Source organism: Lottia gigantea (genome assembly GCF_000327385.1).
Source record: "Lottia gigantea unplaced genomic scaffold LOTGIsca_11, whole genome shotgun sequence".
In the NCBI taxonomy this organism is placed as follows: domain Eukaryota; kingdom Metazoa; phylum Mollusca; class Gastropoda; family Lottiidae; genus Lottia; species Lottia gigantea.
This window is the reverse complement of record NW_008707001.1, coordinates 1,784,338-1,809,039: the sequence shown is the minus strand read 5'-3', so window position 1 is coordinate 1,809,039 and position 24,702 is coordinate 1,784,338. Positions and strand designations below refer to the sequence as shown.

Sequence of the window (24,702 nt, the reverse complement as noted above, 5' to 3'; positions counted from 1 at the left end):
CAATGTCAAGATATTACAAACTACATCTTCACAATGTCAAGCTATTACAAACTACATCTTCACAATGTCAAGCTATTACAAACTTCATCTTCACAATGTCAAGATATTACAAACTACATCTTCACAATGTCAAGATATTACAAACTACATCTTCACAATGTCAAGATATTACAAACTACATCTTCACAATGTCAAGATATTACAAACTACATCTTCACAATGTCAAGATATTACAAACTTCATCTTCACAATGTCAAGATATTACAAACTTCATCTTCAAAATGTCAAGCTATTACAAACTACATCTTCACAATGTCAAGATATTACAAACTACATCTTCACAATGTCAAGCTATTACAAACTACATCTTCACAATGTCAAGATATTACAAACTACATCTTCACAATGTCAAGCTATTACAAACTACATCTTCACAATGTCAAGATATTACAAACAACATCATCACAATGTCAAGATATTACAAACTACATCTTCACAATGTCAAGCTATTACAAACTACATCTTCACAATGTCAAGCTATTACAAACTCCATCTTCACAATGTCAAGATATTACAAACTTGATATTATATACCTTGACATCAATAGGCACTTTTCTTGTATCAAAGAGGCTTGTGGTTTGATTTGATTTGATTTGATTTGATTTGATTTGATTTGATTTGATTGGATCGTACATTACCAAAAGAAAGACTAAATCAATATGGCTTATTTGTTCAGGATCTTTTTGTCGAGGTCTGATTGTGTGATACGAGTGCCTGCCTATTGATGTCAAGGTATTGGAAGGTCCCTTGAATACCTTGACATTGTGAAGATGGAAATGATATAAACCTGTTCCTGCCCACACATATATCTGACAATTTTCAATATATTAAATATATTCCTGGGAGAAATAGTGTCTATAGTCACCAACACCAGACGGATTGATACGAATCTTACGTAATTCATTATACATTTACATCAGACGTCCTGCGTCACGCTTTAATAATCCCTTATCAGACGATATATTGTTTTCATTAGTCATGGCTGTAAATAAATCATTACTGACCAAGGCAAGGGTCAAGTTCAGGGTATTTCCTCAGAGGAAATTGAAAGTCTAGCCCCTGGGGCATCACTATGTAAGGGACCATCGAAGCCAAATTACCACGAATCAGTCACTAAGGGAAAATTAAGTACTGTATCCGAAGAAAAATTACTACAGGCCATTTTCATTAAATGAAAATAAATTTTCCATTCTGGACTGGGGGTACATCAAACAAGGAACAGGCTCCCTCTGAAACTTCTTAGACCCTACTAACTTAGTACCCTTGGAACAGTTTTCTTTCAGGTAAAAAATACCAGAATATAACATAAAAATAGGTGCCAGAATATCTTTTAAAATAATTGAGAATTGGGACCTGTGAATAGTTGATAACAATTCTAAATGCTATAATATACTACAAATGGACTTTTGTTGACTTTCCAGAAGGATTACCCATTTGAAACGCCCAAATATGGCAATAAACAATGTTAGCTATATGGACTCTGACAGTATCTTCAAAATATGATAATAAATAAAGTTAGCTATACGGACTCTCCGAAAGGAATGCCAAGATGTGAACATGGACATATGATATAAACAATACAAGATGTATGGGTTCTCTGAAAGAGATAATGTCAATACATGATTATCTAAAGCTTCTGTTATCCGATATTTCATCTCATATATAATATAATTCGTTAATTAATTAAAAAAATAAAATATCATAATACCTTGATGAATTTCATTATAACAGACATATATCACCATAATATTGACTAGTTTATCACTATTATACCTAATGAATAACACACAAAATAGCTGATATACTCTTAGCCTTCCTTATCACAAAATAACACAGGTTTATTCCTTGGATATTTACCTTATCCAAACACTTCACTGATAACTTAATCCAAATGGCTACAAATGGACGCTAGCCGACAAAAAATAAAAAACACTGTACAATGATTCATAATAAAAGATTGGTGAAGGCTGGCGAAGGTTGGGCCACTTGTTTCTCATAACCAAATATTTATATTTAGCTGCAGAAGGAAATAGGTGGTAAATTTGGCCAGTGTAATGTTATTCATGTCAACACATGTATACAGACAATACGTCATGATAACAGAGACTATACCCCTTTAACAATCAAATCTCTACTTATCAAATTACTGGTAGATAAAGACTTTAATTCATAAAATCTAATAATGCAGTATACTATTATCATATTGTACAAGGCCATTATTTGGTTTTACACCCTAACATTAGAACTTCCCCTTTCAGTTTATATATTGAACTAATCAAGCGTAACAGCCATGCTTCTTTTATGAATGAATTTTTTTACAGTATTTTAATCCTTTGAACTCTTAAGATTAAACTAATATATATCTTTAAAGGGATTGTGTAGAGATTTTCAAAATTTGTATCAAGGACACTGATACCGTTTTTTTTGTACCATTCCAATTTCCGGTCTGACGCCTAAGTGTTTGTTGTAATTCACCTTAACCTCTGCGTTTTATGATTATTGTATAATAAACCTATAATTTATTATCAGCAACTTCAGTGATAATGAGGTTATACACACGGTTAAGCATTTCTATAATATACCGGTCTGATTGAAAATAGGAATGCCGCAAATAGAAGCTATGAATACACATAAAGAGTTTTGAAACCACCTTACAATCCCTAAAAGTTTACAGTTGATAAAATAGAACATGGAATGGTGTAAATTGATGCTGTCAGTGTCCCCAATACACATAAAACATTCAGAAACTTCTTTGTAAACAATCCCTTTAACATAATATACTGTTAGCTCCATCGTCTGAAAGGAAGCCATAGTGGCTCAACATGTTAGACATTTCCTCTAACCTTGAGGTCCAGGGATCGATCCTGACACGGGTCAGACCGACATGGACATTCGTCTAGTCTTGATGATAAAAAACTTAATAGAAGCCTAATGTACTACAGGCTGTACATGTCAAATATGGTTCGACAGTCTGGAATCGCAAAAGTGTTGACTCAGGCTGCTGATGTGGCAAAATTACCCTCACTGCCCACTTGACAGTTTTTGCTGAAAGGGATTTTAAAGAGGTTTTCAAATTAAAAGTATCTTTTAGGATGTAATTTCTATAATTACAGGAACCACAGATATCTGTTGAAATATTGGAATGATGTGATTATACCATATATGACCGGTATAACATTAAAACTACAAAACCTTTTTCAACCACTTTAAAAGGGATAGATTCGCCATTCTTTCAACCTAGCGAACCTTAATCTAAGAAAATTTTTCGGCTAAACTAATCAGTAATAGTGTTAACAGCTCACCCTTGAAATTTGAGATGTAAATCGTATATGGCGTGCCTGTCCCTGTAATGAAGTGAGATCGCTTGTTATTGCCATAGTTGTTAAATATCTATACACCTTTACATATTGTAATACAAGTTTGATTATGTCACCTGTCGATAAATATCTCAACTCAGTGAACCAAACCTTTCACAAGTTTTTATAGTAATATAATATAACAATGTAATTTTATAAATGGATGCAGTTGGGTGAGAATTTAATACTATAACTATCAAAAATTTACGTTTACAGGGTTACTGACGAGTGCATTCTTAATCAAATAATCGTAGAGTGACAATTCAGGTATTAGAGGGTGAAAGCCGACACTGGACCGACTCTCGGAAGCAAAGGCACAAGCATCAAAATTTATCTGAGGAGGATTTAAACACATGGCACCCAATCGCCTAGCAGGAGAAAATCCAACTCGCCGACTGAACCATTCCACTGCCACAGTTCAGGGTACATGATGATGTTTAAGAATCACCACAATATAAATCGTTGAAATGTTGTGTGCTAAATAATATACCATATAAACTGATGTAAATCGTTGAAAAGTTGCGTTATTTGATAATCAAAGATGATTCCAAATGAAAATTGGAAAAAAGTTTTCATGTTTGATATGTTGGCTTTTCATAATTCATATGAAAATGAATTCTTTTATTATATTTTATACCATAATAACCTAACTGCAGTCTGTAATTACAGTTATTAAATACAAGTAGTTTAATCTTGAGAAGTCAGTTAAAAGTCACTTTCACTCTGTATCCTATAACGAACTTTAACTACGAGAATATACTAGAATACATACTAATTAAAATATAATACTTCACAGGCATTTCAAGGAAATCAGTTCAGAAAATTTTGTGTATTACATCGTATTTCTTTAAAGGGAATGTAAAGAGGTTTTCTCAAAATTTTATCTGTATTTGGGACACTGATAGCATCAATTTCCACAATTCCAATTTTCAGTCAAACGTCTGTGGTTCTAGCTATTCAACTCAAAATAATCGTATTATGACGTCACTATCAAAAATGTTCTTATATATCATGGGTATATGATAGAGAAATGTGCACTGCCAATGTGCATGTGCATTTGCCAATGTTCTTGATAACCAAATTAAAAAGCCTTGAGCTTGCCATTGCACATTTTCAAGGCTGTAGATATTTAATCATAAAGGTATGATGTCTCGTATATAGATTATATGGCAGGTGATTGTCAATATAGTATAAAATAATGGTGGGAATTGCTTTGCCAACTTGTCAATACTGCTATTTCTTTCATATCGCGGACACACTAAGTGCACAAGAACTAATATATCAGTAGCAAACTAAATAAACTGACCTCAATCTGCAGTCATAAGTGCACTAATCAATATTAGTAAAGGGGAATAGTGTCAAAGTCCAACTTGAGTTAAATAAAATGTTGATTTGACATACCATTCATTAAAGGCCATGGTTCGAAGTGGGTGGTCACGGCTAGGGCCGGATTGGCTTTCCCCCTTTCAAATTTTTTATCATTTAACATAGTGAAAGAATGGCTTGTGACCCCCTGAAAAGTTTGCGGCCCCTCCTCGGCGCCCTCTCACCTGATGTTTCATAGAAATGACACTGATGGTTCACCATTTTCAGAGATTGATTAAATATATGTAAATAACCTTCAGAACTACTAGAACTGCATGAAAAATGCGTAATTCTTTCAAATATACCTTAAACTAGAAATGTTTCACTCTCTATATCTATATATAGGTCTTTTCCAAGTATAACACACATGGCTATGAAGGCTGAAAATTGATTTGAAATGGTAAGTGCCACTGTCCTTGCAAAATTTCCCTCATTGCATGATGTTGCCCAACTTCATAAGCCCAATAAGGTAGGTGCAAATAGACAACATTAAACTGAATTCATTTGATTTTTCTACAACTGCTGGTGCCCCTATGCACACGGAAACTTGGTATTAATTTGCAATTCACACTAGTTTACATACCTGCATTTGCTTGCCTGCCATCTTATCTTCGCTTAAAAACGTTAAATTCTCCTCATATTTGACTGCTATAGGAATCCTGTTTACACTATTTATGATAAACTTGAGGTCAATATCAGTTATTTAAGGTCAATATTACTGTGTATATTTATAAATATCACCGAACTAGACCTAGATATTAGCATATATTCTAGGTTTCTAGAGTACAAACCTGTCACAACGTTAATCACCTATCAATAACTTCTTACAACTGACATCAGACGTCACCTTTTCAACCTTAACTATCGATATCTTGTATTGGAATTTACTGCTGATTCGAATTCACGTGAGCAGAGAAATCACCTGTTGAACCAATTCTATTTCATCATCAGATAAGAAAAAAGGTAAATGTTATCGCTTCCACCACAACCACAGCTAATCTTATCCATTTTGAAGTGTTTTTACTTCTGATTCGTCTCACGTGAAACGAGAAATCATCTCTTGACCCAATTCTGTTGCATCAGCAGATAAAACAAAGGTAACTCCAATCTGACTCATATCAAATCATCTCCTGACCCTATTCTTTACTAATAATTATATTCTATTGCATCATAATATAAGACAGAGGTAAATATCATTCCTTCTATCACATATTTTATCTTTTCTTACATCTTGTAAACTCGTATGAGCCAAGAAATTCTAGAAATTCCAATCTATTGCATCACTACATAAAGTAAAGGTAAAAGATGGTATAACTCTAAATCATTCTATTTTATCATTTCAAAATACATCAACCTTTATCTTTCTGTAACCCCTTTCAGGATCATTACTATTACCCCCCTTCCCACTATAAATCCTTACTATTACCCCCTTCCCACTATAAATCCTTACTATTACCCCCTTTCTCCCCCCCTTCCCCCACCATAAATCCTTACTATTACCCCCTTCCCACTATAAATCCTTACTATCACCCCCTTCCCACTATAAATCCTTACTATTACCCCCTTCCCACTATAAATCCTTACTATTACCCCCTTTCTCCCCCCCTTCCCCCACCATAAATCCTTACTATTACCCCCTTCCCACTATAAATCCTTACTATCACCCCCTTCCCACTATAAATCCTTACTATTACCCCCTTCCCACTATAAATCCTTACTATCACCCCCTTCCCCACTATAAATCCTTACTATTACCCCCTCCCCACTATAAATCCTTAATATTACCCCCTCCCACTATAAATCCTTACTATTACCCCCTTCCCCCCTCCCACTATAAAAGTCCAGAGCACAGAAAATTATTCACATTCCAATGTTATATTTAGATATATAGTAACACAGGTAAAAGTAGGCTATATATAGGAATGGTAATTATGCAAGTTGGAAATAAAACAGATTCAACAGTCGAAAACAATTAAATCTGCAGATGATATTATCAGGGAATAAAGGTTGTAACATTGCATTGAAAACAATGGTACAGAGGCACAGGCACAGGACATAAAAATATATGATTATCGTTAAGGTTATATGCACGTAAGAAATAAAACCGATTTATCAGTCATTGAAATATGTAGTTAATATTATTAAGTCTATGATATCGTCCAATCAGATATACACAGATAGATACACATTGGATGTTTAAGATATAATTTTCATATCAAACAGAGGCCTTATTCTCAAAAACATAACTAAGACAAAAATCCAAATTTGAAGAAATACAGTAATCTGATTGGATAATAAGACTTAATTTAAAATCAACTTTAGTGATTGACCAATCAGATGACTAGAATACTAAAATCATTTTAAGTTAAGTTTTAAAGAATAAGGACACTGATTAAGAGGCGATATAAAACTATTAAATGAGATTGACCTATATAAACTAATTCTCTGATCTCTTTATTGTGGTCTGATTATAGACATTGATTTCTCATTATAGTATGACTGGTTTAAACCTTAACTCTAAACTTAATCACTTAACTTACAGACACCTCTTTATATTACCTATAATACTATTACTAATATTGATAAACTTCAACTCTCATTCACTCAGCCCTATATCTTACTGTCAAAATTGATTGAATTTATTGAATCATTGTCCACAATCAGTCACTGACCTATTGATAGGTCATACCAATAAACATAATTATGTCTATGAACTAATAACTGGACATTGTATGAATAGTTTACAGATTAACTGATTAACTTATAAACCAATATTAGACGTGACATAAGCTAACTAATGAAATTCCTGCAAGCTGAAGATATAAATAGACCTGAAGCAATCTATATATAGAAGTTCTAGAGCTACAGCACTATAATTCTTCCAATAAATGTTGAAAGGTTGGAAGTCCAATTTGCTTTGCAGTATTAGTATAAAAACTACAAGCACATATTTCTTTTTTACAGACTAAAGTTCTCTTTATTAACTAATCCAACACAAAATTTCAAATTAGCTATGTGGACTCTATGAAAGAAATACTGAGTTGACAAACTAAAATAAACCAAAAATCATTATGGCTTTTTATGATACCATAGAAATATTATGAGCTATGTGGACTCTCCGACAGAATGGCTGAATTCACAATCTTATACATATTAACAATATTAGCTATGTGGACTCTCTGAAAGAAATGTTGAATTGACAAAGCTCAATACCACATAAACAATATTAGCTATGTGGACTCTCTAAAAGGGATGTCAAATTGACAAACCTTAATACCAAATCCTGTGCCAGTGCTTCCGAGAGTCAGCAGTTGTCAGCACTCCCCCCCTAATACCAAATGAGTCATGAGCTTCCGTGGACTCTCTGAAAGAAATTTCAAGTTTTTTAAAAGTTATATGAAAAACTTAATGCAAACGAAAATAAGAATAAGTTTATATTGTATTTACAAAAATTAATATATCTGTGTCACAATGTATGATTTTTAAACACTTCTTGAGAAATGATTTTTGAACAATTTTTGTTATTTGGGAGCTGAACGTATCCCCCCTATAACTTTACCTTGTTAGAAGTAGAACAAATGTTGTTAATATAAATATCAGGTAGATTGAGATTAATTTAGAAATTAGACTATCTTCTTGACCTTAACTTGAACTTTATAAATACAGGAACAATACACAATACACATGGTGTTTCATGTTAAATTCCATTTCATTTTATTAATCTGATAAATTATAGAACAGTGGCATTTCTACAGAGTGGCCTGTAACAGGGCTGAGCTGGGGCTACAAACTTTTTTTCATATTCAACAGAGATTTTACTCAAATTTGAAGCAGATTTTAAAGGTGTATAACTAATTGTATCAAAAGAATAAAAAATATCAAATTATTCATTAGGGCACAATGTTTCTAACATTATCACAATAATCTTCAAATTTTACCTTTTCTTGATGGATGAGCTGTATGAATTTGATTGAAAACTTAGCTTTATTTCCTGGCCCTGGGACTCGGGCTTTCCCACCCCACCCCCCTTTATTTCAAAATTTCTTATCATTGTCCACAGTGACAGAATGGCCTGTGCCACCCCCTTGACAATTTCCTACTGGGCCCTCTCATCATGTGATATAGAAATCCACTGATGAAGAAGAGTAGATCGGAGCAGAAGGCTGTCAAAATTTCATTTTATAAGAAAAGAGAAATAAATTATCAGAACTTACTCTATTACTATAAGTTAACTGTAAATTAAATACGGAACTGCCTTGCTTCATCTTGAAATATTTCTACCTTTAGTTCTCTAAATCATTATTACTTATTGATATACACTTAGTGCTTGTTACATCCTTCCAAAAATATCTGATGGAATAAGACAAACGACAAACATTCTTATCTTCTTTCCAGCTAGAAACAGCTTATTCCACTTTATCATATGGCTTACAAATTCAATATAGTCCCATTCTGAAAGTCCATTGATCATGTTTAAAACAATCAAAATATTTCTCTATAGAACAGTTTCACCAGTTATTTTTTGGGGTAAAAGTCCAATAAACTGCTTTGACTATTTCACTTTTATATGGTTTACAAATACAACACAACCTTCGTTTAAAGTCTTTTAATTGAAATTAACCATTTCAAACAAGCAATTTTTTAACAAAAATTGGATAAACAGCTAACAACCAGTCCAAACAATCATCCTATATGGAAGTCCACTAAAGTCTTTATATTCAAATTACTCAAAATATTACAATCAATTCTTTGACAAATGTCGGATGATCAGATCCAAACTAGGCCGAACACATAGTTAAGCAATAAAATCCTCAATGTACATCAATCCTCCTTCTCTAACAGTCATCAGTCTATACAGACATTCTTCATTCTATCTTATCAGATCTTTCATTAATAATAAATAACAACATATCCACAGTGGTCAGTTCAATCAGAATGTCACTTACTCATCAATATTTCATATGTCCACTTAACCACTAGGGGTAATTAACGCAACTGGACATTAAAGGGATTGTAAAGAGGTCCTCAACAGTGGGACAAGGTAATGAAAAATACCACAATATGTAAGGCAAAGAAAAGTTAAACAAGTAACACAAATGTAATTAAACACTTAACAAAGTAACCTTGAAAATATGCAAGTAATCAAATAATTTTGTGTCATTATGCCCTAATTGTGTCAACCAATAAAATGTCAATACTGAAAATTCACTATAATTCCACATTCTAGTTTATTACCTGATTGACATTAAATACCTAATCAATACAGAGCTGACTGACATGTCTAGAATATAAAAATGAAGAGATTGCAGATTTAAAGGAATTCTAAAAGATTTTATAGAAAGCTTACATGTATACATCATTGTCAAGCTAGGTAGGTAGGTAGATGACAAGTTAACGTTCGCTTCCAGCGGATGCTGATATCGCAAACTAATTACAAGCTATTACAAACATTGTAATTAAACCTTGACTCCTCTCTTGTATCGCGGAATGCAGCACCAGAAAATACAGCCAATCTGATATAAAGTATGTAAACATGAAGGCCCTTTGTTTACAGACTTTTCATAAAAGACTCTGGTTGGCTGTATTCATCAACATACCATCCAACCAAATCGCTGCATTTCTAAACTTTCGAACTGATACAAGAAAGACGGCTTTTATCACAGTCCAGGTATAAAATAAACTTCATCATAACATTGTGATATAAGCTTATATGTTTTAATTATGGTACAGTTAAACAGCCAGGCAAAGAATTGGATTACAGTAACTCCTGTACAACCTAGAGTTGGTTAAGATCCAGATCAGCACCTTAAGGCTCTTTAATTTTGATTCATGGCAGATCTTGACAGTATTTACTCGATTTGGGTAGCTCAAAAATATTTTACTAAGTCACATTTTGTATCGATAAACTTGTGGAAGTGATAATTCTTAACATAAAAAGGCAAAACTCTGTTATATAAATGAATATATCTACAAATGAATTCCCTTTAAAGTGAAATTTCAGCACGACTAGGTCAGCCAATGAAGCAGATATTGATTATGAAAATCACATGTTAATAAATTGATTGATCTGTATTGATTATAGCTAATAATCAATCAGCATATTGATTATATAGAGCTTATAATTCAGCTCAAAGGAATCACAAAATATGCTTGTATCACATACGGAGCTTCGCGATTAGCAACGTCAACAACAAGTTTTAGTGGAATTGCAGGAACCACAGACAAATTGTGCAAATTGATGATATCAGTGTCTCTGATCACATAAAAAAATCTAACCTCTCTACAATCTCTTTAAAAAGAAAAAACCTCATGACAATCTCTTTAAAGTATGTTATTGTTATTATAAATATATTATATGATATTTATTTTAACAATGCACAAGAAAGTTAGGTCATATATTTCTCTCATCAACTCAGCAATGTTATTTTTTATTCTACTTTTCTTTTAACATAATTCAAGGTATCTAATTACTAGAGAAAAATACAGAAACTGCGCATTTACAATGCAATTATTCTCAGTTACTTTTTTTTATTTTCTACCCAACACACTTTAAGAATTTAACAAATTGAATATTGGCCAAATACACAAACTGAGTACAGGCTCAATAAATTGTTTCTCGCTACTGAAATTCTTAGAAATACAAATGACGTTATCAAGTAGGTGGGTTATATGCTTAGGGTGTCGCATTGACAACCAAAAATACTTAACACATCTTAACTGATGCTGAGATACCAAACTCTGGCATCATGCGTTCTGGAATTGTCAGCATGTCCTGTCTCTAGTAACACTAACAACTGAGGATATTGTTAATTAAAGAGTGGCATCACGTCATCTAAAACAGTAAGTCTCTCAAAAAACGTCAGCCACATTTATGATTATAATAAAACTCAAAGACAATTCTACTTGACCCTCATTGATACCTGTCTTAATATATTTCAATCTCAAATGGTTCGACATAGCTATTTAAATTATCTAGTTCAAGTATACCTCATTCACTACCCTGGTTTGTTGGTTAGAGATCTGGACTGATATATCACCTTGAAATTAGCGTACTTTTGTTTCAAAGTAGAACCTGATATTATACACATGTTAACGTAATCAGACTTGAAAGGAATATTTATTAATAATTTAATGAGAGGAAAATGTAAAACTCATCAAGGTATATTATAAAACCTGGAATTAGGTTAATTAACATACCATTTTTATATTGTATACTTTATATTAGTTTCTTCATTAGAGCAGAATAACTTTACAAGTATGGTCTATAGTACAGTTAGTTCAGCATCAGATTTTTACCTCCTTTGCTTTTCAGTCAATTGCTTTTTTAACAATTAGTTGCAAACTGTTAATGGACTAGGGTTCCACATGTATGTAGGGTGCAAGTACTTACCAATTCCATGTCAGTCCTTCTGATGTGCATCACTGATAAAGAGAAATCGAAGGTACTATTGCCAGGATTGAGCCCTAGCCGTGTTTTTTCGAAACTCTTAGCTCTACGATATCCTAGATAACAGTGTAAGAAGTTTAAGACCCTAGGACGTCTTAGCACTATTATCGTTTGGAGAATATGTGGCCTGGACCTCTGGTGAGCGAGCAACATACTGACTTGCAGAGCCATCGCACTTTTAAAGATGGGTTCCCTTATTTTCATTTATGAAAATGAAAATGAAAATGGTAATACTTACATCAATAGAAAGTAGAGGTGTTTTAATGACTTGGAAAAATACCAGTTTGTCTCACATGTCCATAATTAATTCATAATTAGCTGAATTAGAAGAAAATTACCTGCAGAATTCCAATGAGTGACCGATCAAGAAAGGTTAATAAGTATTTTTTTGTTTTATGATTGGTTAAAACTCTTTAATGCAATAAGAACATAATGATATGATTAAGAATACATGATAATTCATTAGAAACATCCATTATTCAAAAAGTTTGCTTAATTTAACACTAAAAAATAAGGAAACCTATCTTTCAGTGATGAATTATTCAAAATACATGAAATATTATGAAAATTAAGCCTTCATCTTGTCTCTTGAACCTGTTTTTCACCAGTTTTTGGATGACATTCAAACAGAGAAAACATAAAAATCTTCATGTTCTTTGGAATCGATTAGTGTTTATTTGAACATTGCCAAAATTTGAAGGTGAAACAATATATATAAGAATCTGTAGAACATAAAGTTTGACCCAGCATTTAATGACTACCATATTTATCATCCACTCTTACAGACAACGTGATGTTCAAACTCTCAGGCATCTTTGCAAATTTAGTGTTTTGTCTTGCCTGTTAATGTAAAATTATTATTGCCAGTTCTGTCTTGCAGTTCCAGAGTTGTTTCCAATATAAACAGTAATGTTTAAGTGTTGAAATGTACAATAAACCAAGTACTAACAATCCTTACCACAAATTGAAAACTGAAATCCAAACAACATAATGATGAAACAATAGTAGCTGCTACATCAAACAACCTTCTTAACAAGTACCAACAATAAATTCTTACCATATCTTTTAAACTTAGCCCTCAATTCACAATTTCATTTCATCTTTGAGTACATCATCTTTGTATATTTTGAATTACTATCTAGATTGTACTTACTATTGTTATGTATAATGAACTTCTCATCAGTTTGTACTTCAAATCTCTCTTAATATGTTATATCTTTCACCAAGAACCAAGAGTGTAACAAAAAATAAACCAGCCATTGTTATATATTAAATCATTTTTCTAGATTGTACTATTATGTCATACATTTTTTTAGTTGAATCAAAATATATTCTATTACGATTAAAAACTACGCACTTATTCACCCTCTTTCCTGACCATTGAGTTACATGTTTTAATCAAAACTAAGCAACAATATCCTGTTGCTGGTTTAAACATGTTGTATTTTATCTTTCACCTTTTTCACCAAGGTCGAGTCGGCACTCAGCAAGAGAAAAAAATGACATCATTTGGTTTAAAGAGAAACAAATTTCAACTCATATAAGATTTAATTAAGGGTGCTGCAACATAGATATTGTTTTTCTTAAAATTTATGTTGGATTGAAGGGAAAGGGTAAAATCTGTAAAAATCTGCCCCAATAATGGTCTTTCATGACTGCCTACCCTAAGTAAGTCTGATAATAACAAAAAACAGTAACTCAAAACACAAATTGACCCAGAAACAGCCAAGTATTCAAGCTACAGCTAGCTAAATTTACTCCCATAAAATTATAACTCATAGCATGAGCTAACTATTAAACCTTATAAAAACTCAACAAAAGTTCAAGAGTTCCTGCAACAGACCTAGTGGAACTGGTGAACTTTTGGACAATAATACACTATTCAGATCCTTACCCTCTTACCTAGTGTTCCACTGGATTACCTCGGAAACTGTACCTATTCATATCTGTCCCTCAAATTAATCACAAACACAAACTTTTTAAATCTTTTTACACTTAATGTTTTTAGTTCACATGTTGTACATTGTGATATTATACAGTATACCCGGTACAGGTACAGAGAATTCAGTGAAAATGACAGAGAAAATTACGTATCGCTACATTTGAAATATTTCAAGCATGTGAACCCAGTAAATGATGTATTTGCCATTCGTGAATGAATAAATAAATAAATATATTTTTCACATCATATACGTATAAATAAACAAAGTGCTAACGATCAGAACATGAAGAAATACCTCAACCAAAAGTGAATAAGTATTTCATAATGAAAAGTGGTATCAGGAGTCTAGAAGAGTAAGGATACCCAGCCTGACACCACACCCATCAGCATCTAAACCTTACATGTGTAATATACCACATTTGCAGATTGTCATGATATGCAGATTTTGTTATAAATTATAAACACAGCGTGAGAAAAATTCCCTCATTACACACTGCATGGCATTGGCTGTCTTCATTAGCTCTACAATTGCCTAAACTGTACCAGACACATGTTTTCATAGCTTTAATTTATTGAGAGACAGTATAACTTGGTTAAAACCATTCTATAAATCATGCAGACTGGATGAATTTCAATTCAATATCAAATTCTTCATGAGACAGCATAACTTGACTATACAAATTGAACAATAATCCCTGAATCATGTGAGATATATTTACTTAGACAGACTTTATCTGATATACATGACTGTATTTTCTAATTTCATACTTCTATTTCTACATGATATTGAAGGTTATTATCATGTAGCATTCCTTAAAGAGATTGTACAGAGATTTTCTAAACTTTTTACGTGTATCGGGAACACTGATAGCATCAATTTGCACCATTCCAATTTACAATCAGACGTCTGTGGTTCCTGCAATTCCACTAAAACACTAGAACTTTGCGATTAGTGACATCATAAAACGCTTAGTTTTAGTGGAATTGCAGGAACAGACATCTGATTGAAAATTAGAATGATGCAAATTGGTGCTAACAGTGTTCCCGATACACGTAAAAAGTTTAGAAAACCTCTTTACTCTTAAAAACATCCATTACATGCTATCACTAGAATAGAAATATTAAAACAGAATCTGAAAAAATATTTTGTTACTCAGAGTTTCATGTCGTGCGGACTTTTTATTAAATATTTCTACCACGTTTCACTGCAGCAGGTAAACATCATATCATGAAGAAAGATAATGAATACTTGTGATATCACATGATTTTTAAACTAACCAATCAACATACTTCTACATTAACATTTTCAAGGTTTGTTTTGTAAATACAATCACATGCAAGGAATGTGTGAATAATATAATTATGAGGCTGGCGATAATCAGACTGACCCAAGATACTTCAAAATTCCAAAAAAATACCCTAAATTATAAAATGTGCAAAAGAATAATGCATGTATTGTTCTCAATGAATCTTTCAAACCCTCACAACTAGCTGAATAGCTGCTTTACAAGATCATAATTTAGCTATTAACAAACAAATGAAGCTAATTTTGCCTAAGACTAATAGTCATAAATTTTCCTGTTAGCTCTGTTTAACATTAATTTTGGTTTTTATTAGTCACCAATTCCTGTGTTCTTAGAAACACCACCTCAGCCCTACAGTGTTTGTCTTAACAAGGCCCCTTCCACAGTCCCTATTAGTATTAGCCATAGCCCTCAAGAAGTCATCTTTTAGCTCTTAGCTCTATATCAGAAATTATTACAAGAAACTCCTCCTTGTAAGAATAATAATCTATTTTGATATGGAAGGAGACAGTTAATTATGAATGAATAAATAAATCCTGTGTTTGTTCTTTTCTGTATGATTTAATTACTGGTGAAATTATTCTCTTCAGGAATAACTAGCTAGCTGATTAGTTATCATCTTCACAATGTCAAGCTATTATTAACTTCGTACTTATACCTTGACTGTAATATCCACCTTTCTTGTGTCACGCAAGTTTGTGACTGCAGCAATTTTGTTGGATTGTTGCTAATGAATACAGTCAATCAGAAAGCCTACAAACACTAAGCAACATTGTTTAAAGTCTTTCTGTCAAGGGCTCTGATTGGCTGTATTCGCTGGCATATAATCCAGTTAAATCCCTACATTGCGTGATACAAGAATAGGGACTCCTGTAGTCAAGGTATAAGACAATGTTCGTAATAACTTGACATAGTGAAGATGATTAGTTATGTTATAGGCTACTGAGACTGATATATCATATAACTACATCTTATATTTATCAACAATATTTGATTTCCTTAGGATAACGATTTCTGTCACATAGAAGTAATTTGTACCTAATAAGGGCATGCATGCTCATGAAATAAAAGTCCTTTTATGCAGTGTGCAATGATAGCCTACATTTTTTTAATATGCAACTGTTGAGGGATATTTAACATGCACAGCCAGTAGTAAACAAGCCCTCTCCAAACGACTTGAGGCTCTTTCCGTATCAGGTTCTCCAACCAGCATCAATGACAGGAGTGAAAAATCTGTAGGTTTTACATTGTTGTGAAACTATTGGACATCCTGCCGGCGCGCAACTAGACTGAGGCATGCTCATACTAATGCTAATCTGTTACCATGTGACTGTTCACCCCCCCACCCCCATCCTTTAGGTGACCTCACAAACCTTTTGATATATAACTGTAACAAGACAATTATGAGTACAACTCTGTATCTATATTGATGTATTCAGTGTATAACAGCTTCAAGACAAGCATGCATACAAAATGAAATATAGTGGAGTTTTACATCCTCATGCTAAAGAAAAGCAGGCAAGCTGAGGAAACTAACAGACTAACCTGTTGATGTTTTATAGAACAAGTTTAATGGTTTAGATAAACCTAATTCTGTAATATAAGTAAATATAAAATAAACAATATAATATTTTATAACATAAGAACTATTTCGATAATCTTAAAATAAATCTTAAAGAGAATTACAGGAGTTACATTCTTTAGTATCTGATAAAAGTAGCCCTGCATCAAGTTATTAGAAGGAATGTACAAAGATTTAATTCTAACATTTAGCATTTTGTCCTTGAACTTAAGTTCACTTTAGGTAGTCTTGCATAAAATATTCATATTCATGGCATTGTACAGAGTTATTTTCTAGTCTTTTTAAGAGAATCTTGTCCCAAAGCCTAAACTTAAATTTCATAACTTAGACAAAAAACTTGTGCTTCTTAAGTACATCTGTACCAAACCCCTGGGCTTAAATTTCATTAAGTAATATAATTAATTGATTTTTTATCAAAACTAGGTGTCTAGTTGATAATTACGTATGCAAGACTTATGAAATTACTAAAACCACAGACATCCGACTGAATATTTTGGATTGGAAATTGACGCTATAGGTGTCCTTGACACACATAAAAATTAAGAAAACCTCTTTACAATTTCTTCAAGTCTGTTAGTTAAAATAAACACAAAACCACTTAAATTTCTCATTGAAAGTCTGCAAAATGGAAATAACCTTGAATCAAATTAAAGAACTTGTGGACTTTGCCTTCAAGATATAAAAAATAAAAACATATGATTTCCTTCCTATCATGAATAAAATAAAAAAAAATAAAAATAAACAGCCATTGTTTAAGAGGATAACAACTTAAGTTCACGAGGGTCCTGTCTACCAATTGACTTAAAAGTATTTTTAATAAGTAATTCAATTGTATTTGTAAGATATATAAATAATTATTATTGTTCTATCTTAAACAATAGCTAATTAATTAACTTTGTAAACAAATTTTTTTTCATCATGAATTCTCTGACAGCATTTACACGATCTATTTTGATAATGATCACAAAGTAAACAAATTTCTTTTAATTAAATTCTTAGATGTTTAAAATTTAATGCATCGGTAATTTTTACAGAATCTATTTTTAATATAAATTCAAGATAAGAACTTGTAAGTAAATATATTTACACGGAATTCAATATCTATTTTGATAACCAATCAGATTAGAGTAATCAATATGATTGACAGGTTCAAGGTCAAACACGATGACAGATTGAGGTCATTATCGTTAATCAAATAGGAGAAAAACAACATCTAAGAACAGCAGTCACGATTAGCTTTGTTTGTTTTCTTTTATTAGACTATAGATAATAATTATGTCTATCTATATTCACAAATTGCAAAAGGAAGAAACCATCTTTAAATAAGGATAATAACTCAGTTTCTTGGGGATCCGTCTATTAGCTGATCTTTGGCCAATTCTTTACAGAAAGAGGTCTTAATATCATTAAGAAAAAAAGAAAGAAACAACCAATTTTACAATGATAATAACTCTGGTTTTACAGGATCCTGATTACCAGCTGATCCTTGGCCAATTCTTTTGGCATTGACGAAAGCAGACATTGGTTTGAAGAAATAAACAAACAAGCCATTTCACAAGGATCCTGTCCAGCAGCTGGTCCTTGGCCAAACCTCTTGGCATTGATCTTTCCTGGATTATCAGATTGACTTATTCAAGGTCATCAGACTTTCACTTGCTGTCTGAGATTAGAACCCACAACCACCATTCATTCAACATAATCCAGCTTGTGGCATCAAATGCTAACGCTTTTACTGAATGTATTACAGCAGTTTAAGATAGATTTTTTTCAAAATAAAGAAATAATCCATTTAACATTTCTTTTGAAGTTTTTAGAGCCATGCAGAAAATTAAACCAATATATTAATATCAAAGAGTGACATGATTTGTTTCTTCTGATTTTATTGAATTGTATGCAAACCTGTTGCAGACTTTCCATTATAAATGGTGATATGAAAACTAGATAAAAGTATATCTTTAATAGATATAATGTGTATATTATAGAATAATCAATATGGTGATGATTTGTTGAGAGGAATTTGAAGAGCTATAGAATTAAACCAGTCTATATTATTGAGTTCATTATTAGACTATAAATACATCCTCAACTTCTAGTACTGTCTCTAAATATTTCCATAGTGGCTTATTACTTATATTATACTATCTTCAGACACATCATATACACCTAACTCAATCAAAATCTTCAATACATTACAAAATCAACAATTTGGAGGCTGACATTTCCGTAGTTTGACTGTAAGTTATATCATCTTCATACAAATGTGATTTGGAAAAAATTTTGGCAAAAATTAGACCACCTACCTACCCACCCTAAAATTTCGGGAAACTGACCTGTTTTTAAAAGGATTGATAAGAGATTTTCAAGTTTTACGTGCAATAATGCAATACATATAAAAAAGCTAGAAAACCTCTTTACAATCCCTTTAAGACTTAACTTGTAAGTGGATTTCTTAACTTAAGACCTATGACTAGTAAACAGAATCTATAAGAAAAATTCAAAATGGAAACTTACCGATGATTCGGAGCTAGATATTTCACTCATGTTAAAGTTTTTATTATTATATCCATTCAGAATCAAATCATATTTCATTATAAAAATAAACTTTACAGGTAAAAAAATAAACTCTTGTAGATGTCTATTGGTGAAGGTCCTGAAAAAAACAGAAGTCATAAATTATCATTGAGGAAGGGAAATCGTAAAAACTTAATTATTATTCTTCATAAATCATACATAGTCATATAAAAATAATATTATCATTATTAAAGGGATTGTAGAGAGGTTTTTCTAAACTTGTATGTGTATCAGAGACACTGATAGAATCTGATAATTAGAATGGTGCAAATCAGTGCTGCCAATAATCAACATGGAAGGTGAAATCCTCCAGAGACTCCAGAAATATCTACAGTGACCCTTGAACACTAAATATAACTGATTAGCCAAGCTAAAAAACTTCCCATTTCTGAGACTAAGGTATCACAGTCAAACAGATGGTGAATCTGTCTCTTTAAATAGAGAAAAACTGTCAACTCAGCAAAAATACTGAATCTATCATCAAATTATATCAAGGTTATATTTAAAACATTTATAATAATCAGTATAATTTATTTAGAATGTCTATCTTATTGTCGTTTTTATCATTATTTTATATCAGATCATGTCACCAATGTCAACAGTTAGGAATAACTTTTAAAAAAATAACAACCTTTTGTTACAACCAACAATTAAAACTTCCACTTTGTATTTTATACCTACATTAAAAGTATGGTAGTAAAAATTTGTTGAAGATGAAAAGATATCCGTCTGTCCACACTCTTTATTTTTAAAGGAACGGTATATCAAGTTTTTATTATTAAATAAAATCATTGTCAACTACATATAGTGAAAACACACTGTATGAATCTACTTGATCAACCTGTATTTATTTAAAAAAGTGGAGTGTATCAAGTTTAAGCTGGTTTTGGTGTTGGCCTGAAAACATTTTGCCTACTGACCCATTAAACTGCTAAAGGTGCCTTCACATAGTTATTACCAGTTGTGAATGGATAATGAAATTGGTCATGAATTCTAAATATGCAATTCACAGCTCATACTCATGAGAGTTGTGTTCGAAACATATGACTGCTTATCTTATTTGCAACCATGAGCAATTGATTATCGCTTTGGTGTAAGGGCACCTTTTTATTTGTTCTACATCACCCCCAAAAAAACGTCAATACTTCCTTCAAACGCTGGGTTGACTGTCTTAATTGGCAGTGGAATAGCTCAGTCTGAAGCTAGTCGTCTCATCCTGCTCACAATTCCTCCTCAAGGTAAGAAAGATTCTGATGCCTTTGCCAGTGCTTCCAAGAGTCGGCCTGGCATCGGCTCTCACCCTCCTAATATCCAATAAAACAATAGACAAGCTTACCTGTATGATTAAAGAGAAATAATCTATGGTTGTTTTAAACAATGGTCTCTCAATATCTGTTGCTGCAACATTCAGTCGGAATACAGAACAAACTGGAACTAAAACCTCTTCAACACCAGTCTTTACCACCGGTACATAGCCTGGAATAAATAATATATAAATATTATTAGCTAGATGATCTATGAAAGCGCTGCTGAGATGAAAGATAGCCATGGCCATCGTCATACATTGTAATGGCAGCCAAGTCGTTCGAGAGGTTAATATGATCAATCACAGATGAAACATTCAGAGAGTAGCATATGCCGGTAATTACAATTAATTAATGTTGAATATCTGCAAGGGATAGAGAGATGAGATACTCAGTTGAATAATGGTAGCAACAAGTGTTCCACGGGAATAAGCATGCCCTGCCCTGTAGGTGACTCCTGCCACAGAACTAATATATTCACATGGGATTCAAAAAGATTTTTTAAACCTTAGTTTGTATCCATGACTAATAACTTCAACAAATGAGCTTTATCTTCTGTTTAAGCAAATATTTCAATAACCAAGCCTCTATCTTGTTCAGTTATTTATGGAAAATTTTGATGTTGAATGAAATATGTCAGTAATTAAAACAATAGATAGATATTGTCATGTCTAGGTCAGTCCGATAAATATACAATCTTTTTAATATTTGTTAAATAGCTGACACAGCCCAATTTCTGCTATTTAAAACTTTTCAAAGGTAAAATCCAACAATGAGTTCTCCTACCATTCTACAAAAACATTCAGCAAATATCTAGACAACTTTATAGCTTTATTAAGATCAACCCATTAAAGTTCTTTAGGCCTGTACTAGCTGATAGAGCTCAATTTCAGCTTTCTTCAGTTTCTGTTCTATTTACAACAGAATTGAGATTAAAAATCAAAAGCTTGGTTTTCGACTGTATCGGTTTACAAAGACCAACTAATCAATGTTCTAGGTAGATATTCAAAATTATTTTCAAGTTATGATACCTGATGACAGGCCTCAGACATCTGATTTATTAAATTGAAAAGCAGCTGTGTAATTACTTCCAAACTTCAATCAAAATGTCAATACCTCTACATTATTACTATACTAGGCCTCAATCAATGCAAGCTACTTTTTTGAAATATATGTACTTGGCTTAGTGCATTTAGAAGTAGGTCATTTATAAGAGTGTAACTAATTAAAGGGATTGTAAAGAGTTCTAAATTTTTTATGTGTATCAAGGACACTGATAGCATCAAATTTCACCATTCCAATTTTCAATCAGATATCTGTGGTTCCTGCAATTCCACTAAAACTAATTGTTTTATGACGTCACTAATCAAAATATGCTTTATCACATAAAGACTTCTCGATTAGTGATGTCATAAAATGCTTAGTTTTAGTGGAATAGAAGGAACCACAGACATCTGACTGAAAAGTAGAATGGTGAAAATTGATGCTATCAGTGTCCTTGATACACATAAAAATTTTAGAAAACCTCTATACAATCCATTTAATGGAATAAAACTTGTAAATAAGAAGCTATGCAAATATGTTTCTCATTTTTCACCATCATTATCAGTAAGGCCTATGTCTTTCAGAAAAAAAGCTTATCCAAGACATATGTCTGCAGCTTAAGTCAGTTATACAGAATATTCAAATTGCAATTCTAAACCATTAAATTCATGTTACACTACTAGTTCTTATCTTGATAATAAATCACTGTTTCCTTTCCTGCATGTAATGAGCTAGGCCTTGACCTTCAGGAAGTTGAGATATAAATTGTCTGGCTAAATACCAGTAGACCTCCGGTGTTTAATTGCATTTGCCACATTAATTGCAGTGAGTGATATTACAGTAGGCCTAATCATGTTGTTGCTTGGCATTCCCATATTCAAACTTTTTGGTGTTGGCTGTTATAGAAGATACTCTCCTATTAGTGCCAGATAGGAAGAAGCACTGGCCAGGGTCACAAGAAGAGAACAAACTTCTTTTGGTGTTAGACTGCAAATTTCTTAGCTGTTAAAATTCATTTTTAAAAAATAGGCACACATCTCAGCAGCAAATTCTGCTTAATTATTTTTTGTTATTTATCTTATGCTAAAATCTGTTGAATTTTTTAAGAGTAAATTACCTTTACCTAATAAGGACTGTGTGTGTGTCTAGATATTGACTATAATGTAGATATATTTGTGTTTGTAAAGCGCCAAGCACTAAGTTCAATAATCCTAATCTTCTGATTTTGTTCAGCTCTTGGCTTTAAGCTTTAAGGGGAAAAATTCACTTAAGTTTGAGCATCACAATAACTATTTTGACAGGAGTTTCTACTTCTGGAATTGCTGAGAAACAATGCCTGCTGGGTTTGTCAACTCAGGATACCTTTCAGCAAATCAACAAAACTATTCTAGTATTTTGCCTTTGGTGCTATTTTTGAAAGACCTTGAAGTTAGAAATAGCATTCCATTAGATCTAGAATTATCATATCAATATGGTTATAAATATAAGGCTTTACACGAAAGGCCTTAAGGTTAAAACAGTTCAAAATGAAATCATTATAGCATGACACTGACAGGCCTATTTCATAAGCTTAAAAATGTTATGTCAAATTATCATGTGCACCAAAATTAAAAAAACATAGGCCTACAAAGAGTAGATTTCACATGTACCCAATGGCAATGTATACAACAGGGCCTAGTGGCAAACTTTGAACACACGCCAAGGTTAGGCCTGACAAATAAACAGGTCAATTTTCAGCAATTGGGTTTCTAAACATGTACGATCTTGATCCCACTGCATGACCTCATTCAAAATTCATTCAGATTTTTGGGCATCTCTCAGGAAACTGCAAAACGTAAACAAATTCCCATCCATTCAATGCAAGACATAATAAATAGTTTATTACCTCAGTACAATTAGAAGTCAATGGTTTCTGCTCGTAATTCGACATAAATTCGATCAATTTTAATGCATAAATTTTGTAGAGAGCAAAATATTCTCTTAGATTCCTGAAATTTGCTTATTAGTAGCCTAGATTGTCCTGACATATTTCTACACTGGGGAAATCAACGTCACGTCGTGATGATCGAAACTCTCATAATTCAACCAATCAAATTCCATCAACATCTTGTCTAATCGCGGTGTACTTTAAATACAAACTACAAAAGACAAAATGAATAATTCACAGACTCAATTGAAAAGTAAAGTAAATTCTCTGTTACTTCAATCTAATCTGAAAAAGACATTTGCATCAATGGCAGACATTAAAATACAAACCACAAAGAACAGTTATAATGAAACAGCAGGCAGTTTTTAATTGGCTATAATAATTATGTTTAGGGTTTTTAATTCTGGATCATCATGAGTATTCTAAGCATATAAAGGGGTATCTAATGTCTTTGGAAGATAGCAGTACACGACAAACATGACATTCTAAGGTTAACTGATCTCAGGTAGATATTTGCATTTCTTCACTCCAGAGAGTAGCATAGTAAAAGGTTACTGAAATGGAAATGAAATGAAATTGACTTGTTTGGGCTAATGAGGGTGGGAAAACACCATGCAGTGTACAATGAGGGATCCTTTGTCAGCACAGCAGCATCAGACTAATCTTTTTCAATTTCCAACTGTCTGGGATTTTGAGCATGCACCGCCTGTAGCACACAGGGCCTCGTTTTATTGATCTGTCCAAACGACTAGATGCCTTTCCACACAGTCGCTGAAGAGTGAGAATTCAAGAGTAACCAT

At 32.5% G+C, this 24,702-nt stretch overlaps 2 protein-coding genes across 2 annotated transcripts in view; one reads left to right on the top strand and one right to left on the bottom strand.

Moving 5' to 3' along the window:
* LOTGIDRAFT_156466 (hypothetical protein) overlaps positions 1-3,437 on the bottom strand; it is a gene marked incomplete at both ends in the record, with an annotated part of 11,301 nt that extends 7,864 nt beyond the window's left edge. The window contains one exon of the mRNA XM_009047102.1: positions 3,363-3,437. Coding sequence (XP_009045350.1) covers positions 3,363-3,437 — 75 coding nt within the window. The remainder of the gene's footprint in view (positions 1-3,362) is intronic.
* Positions 3,438-6,241: 2,804 nt separating this feature from the next.
* On the top strand, positions 6,242-6,664 carry LOTGIDRAFT_110249 (hypothetical protein; the record flags this gene model as incomplete). The annotated part of the gene is made up of 1 exon (XM_009047101.1): positions 6,242-6,664. A coding segment is annotated over one exon (423 nt), but the record flags the coding sequence as incomplete, so codon positions are not given.
* Between the last annotated feature and the right edge of the window lie 18,038 nt (positions 6,665-24,702).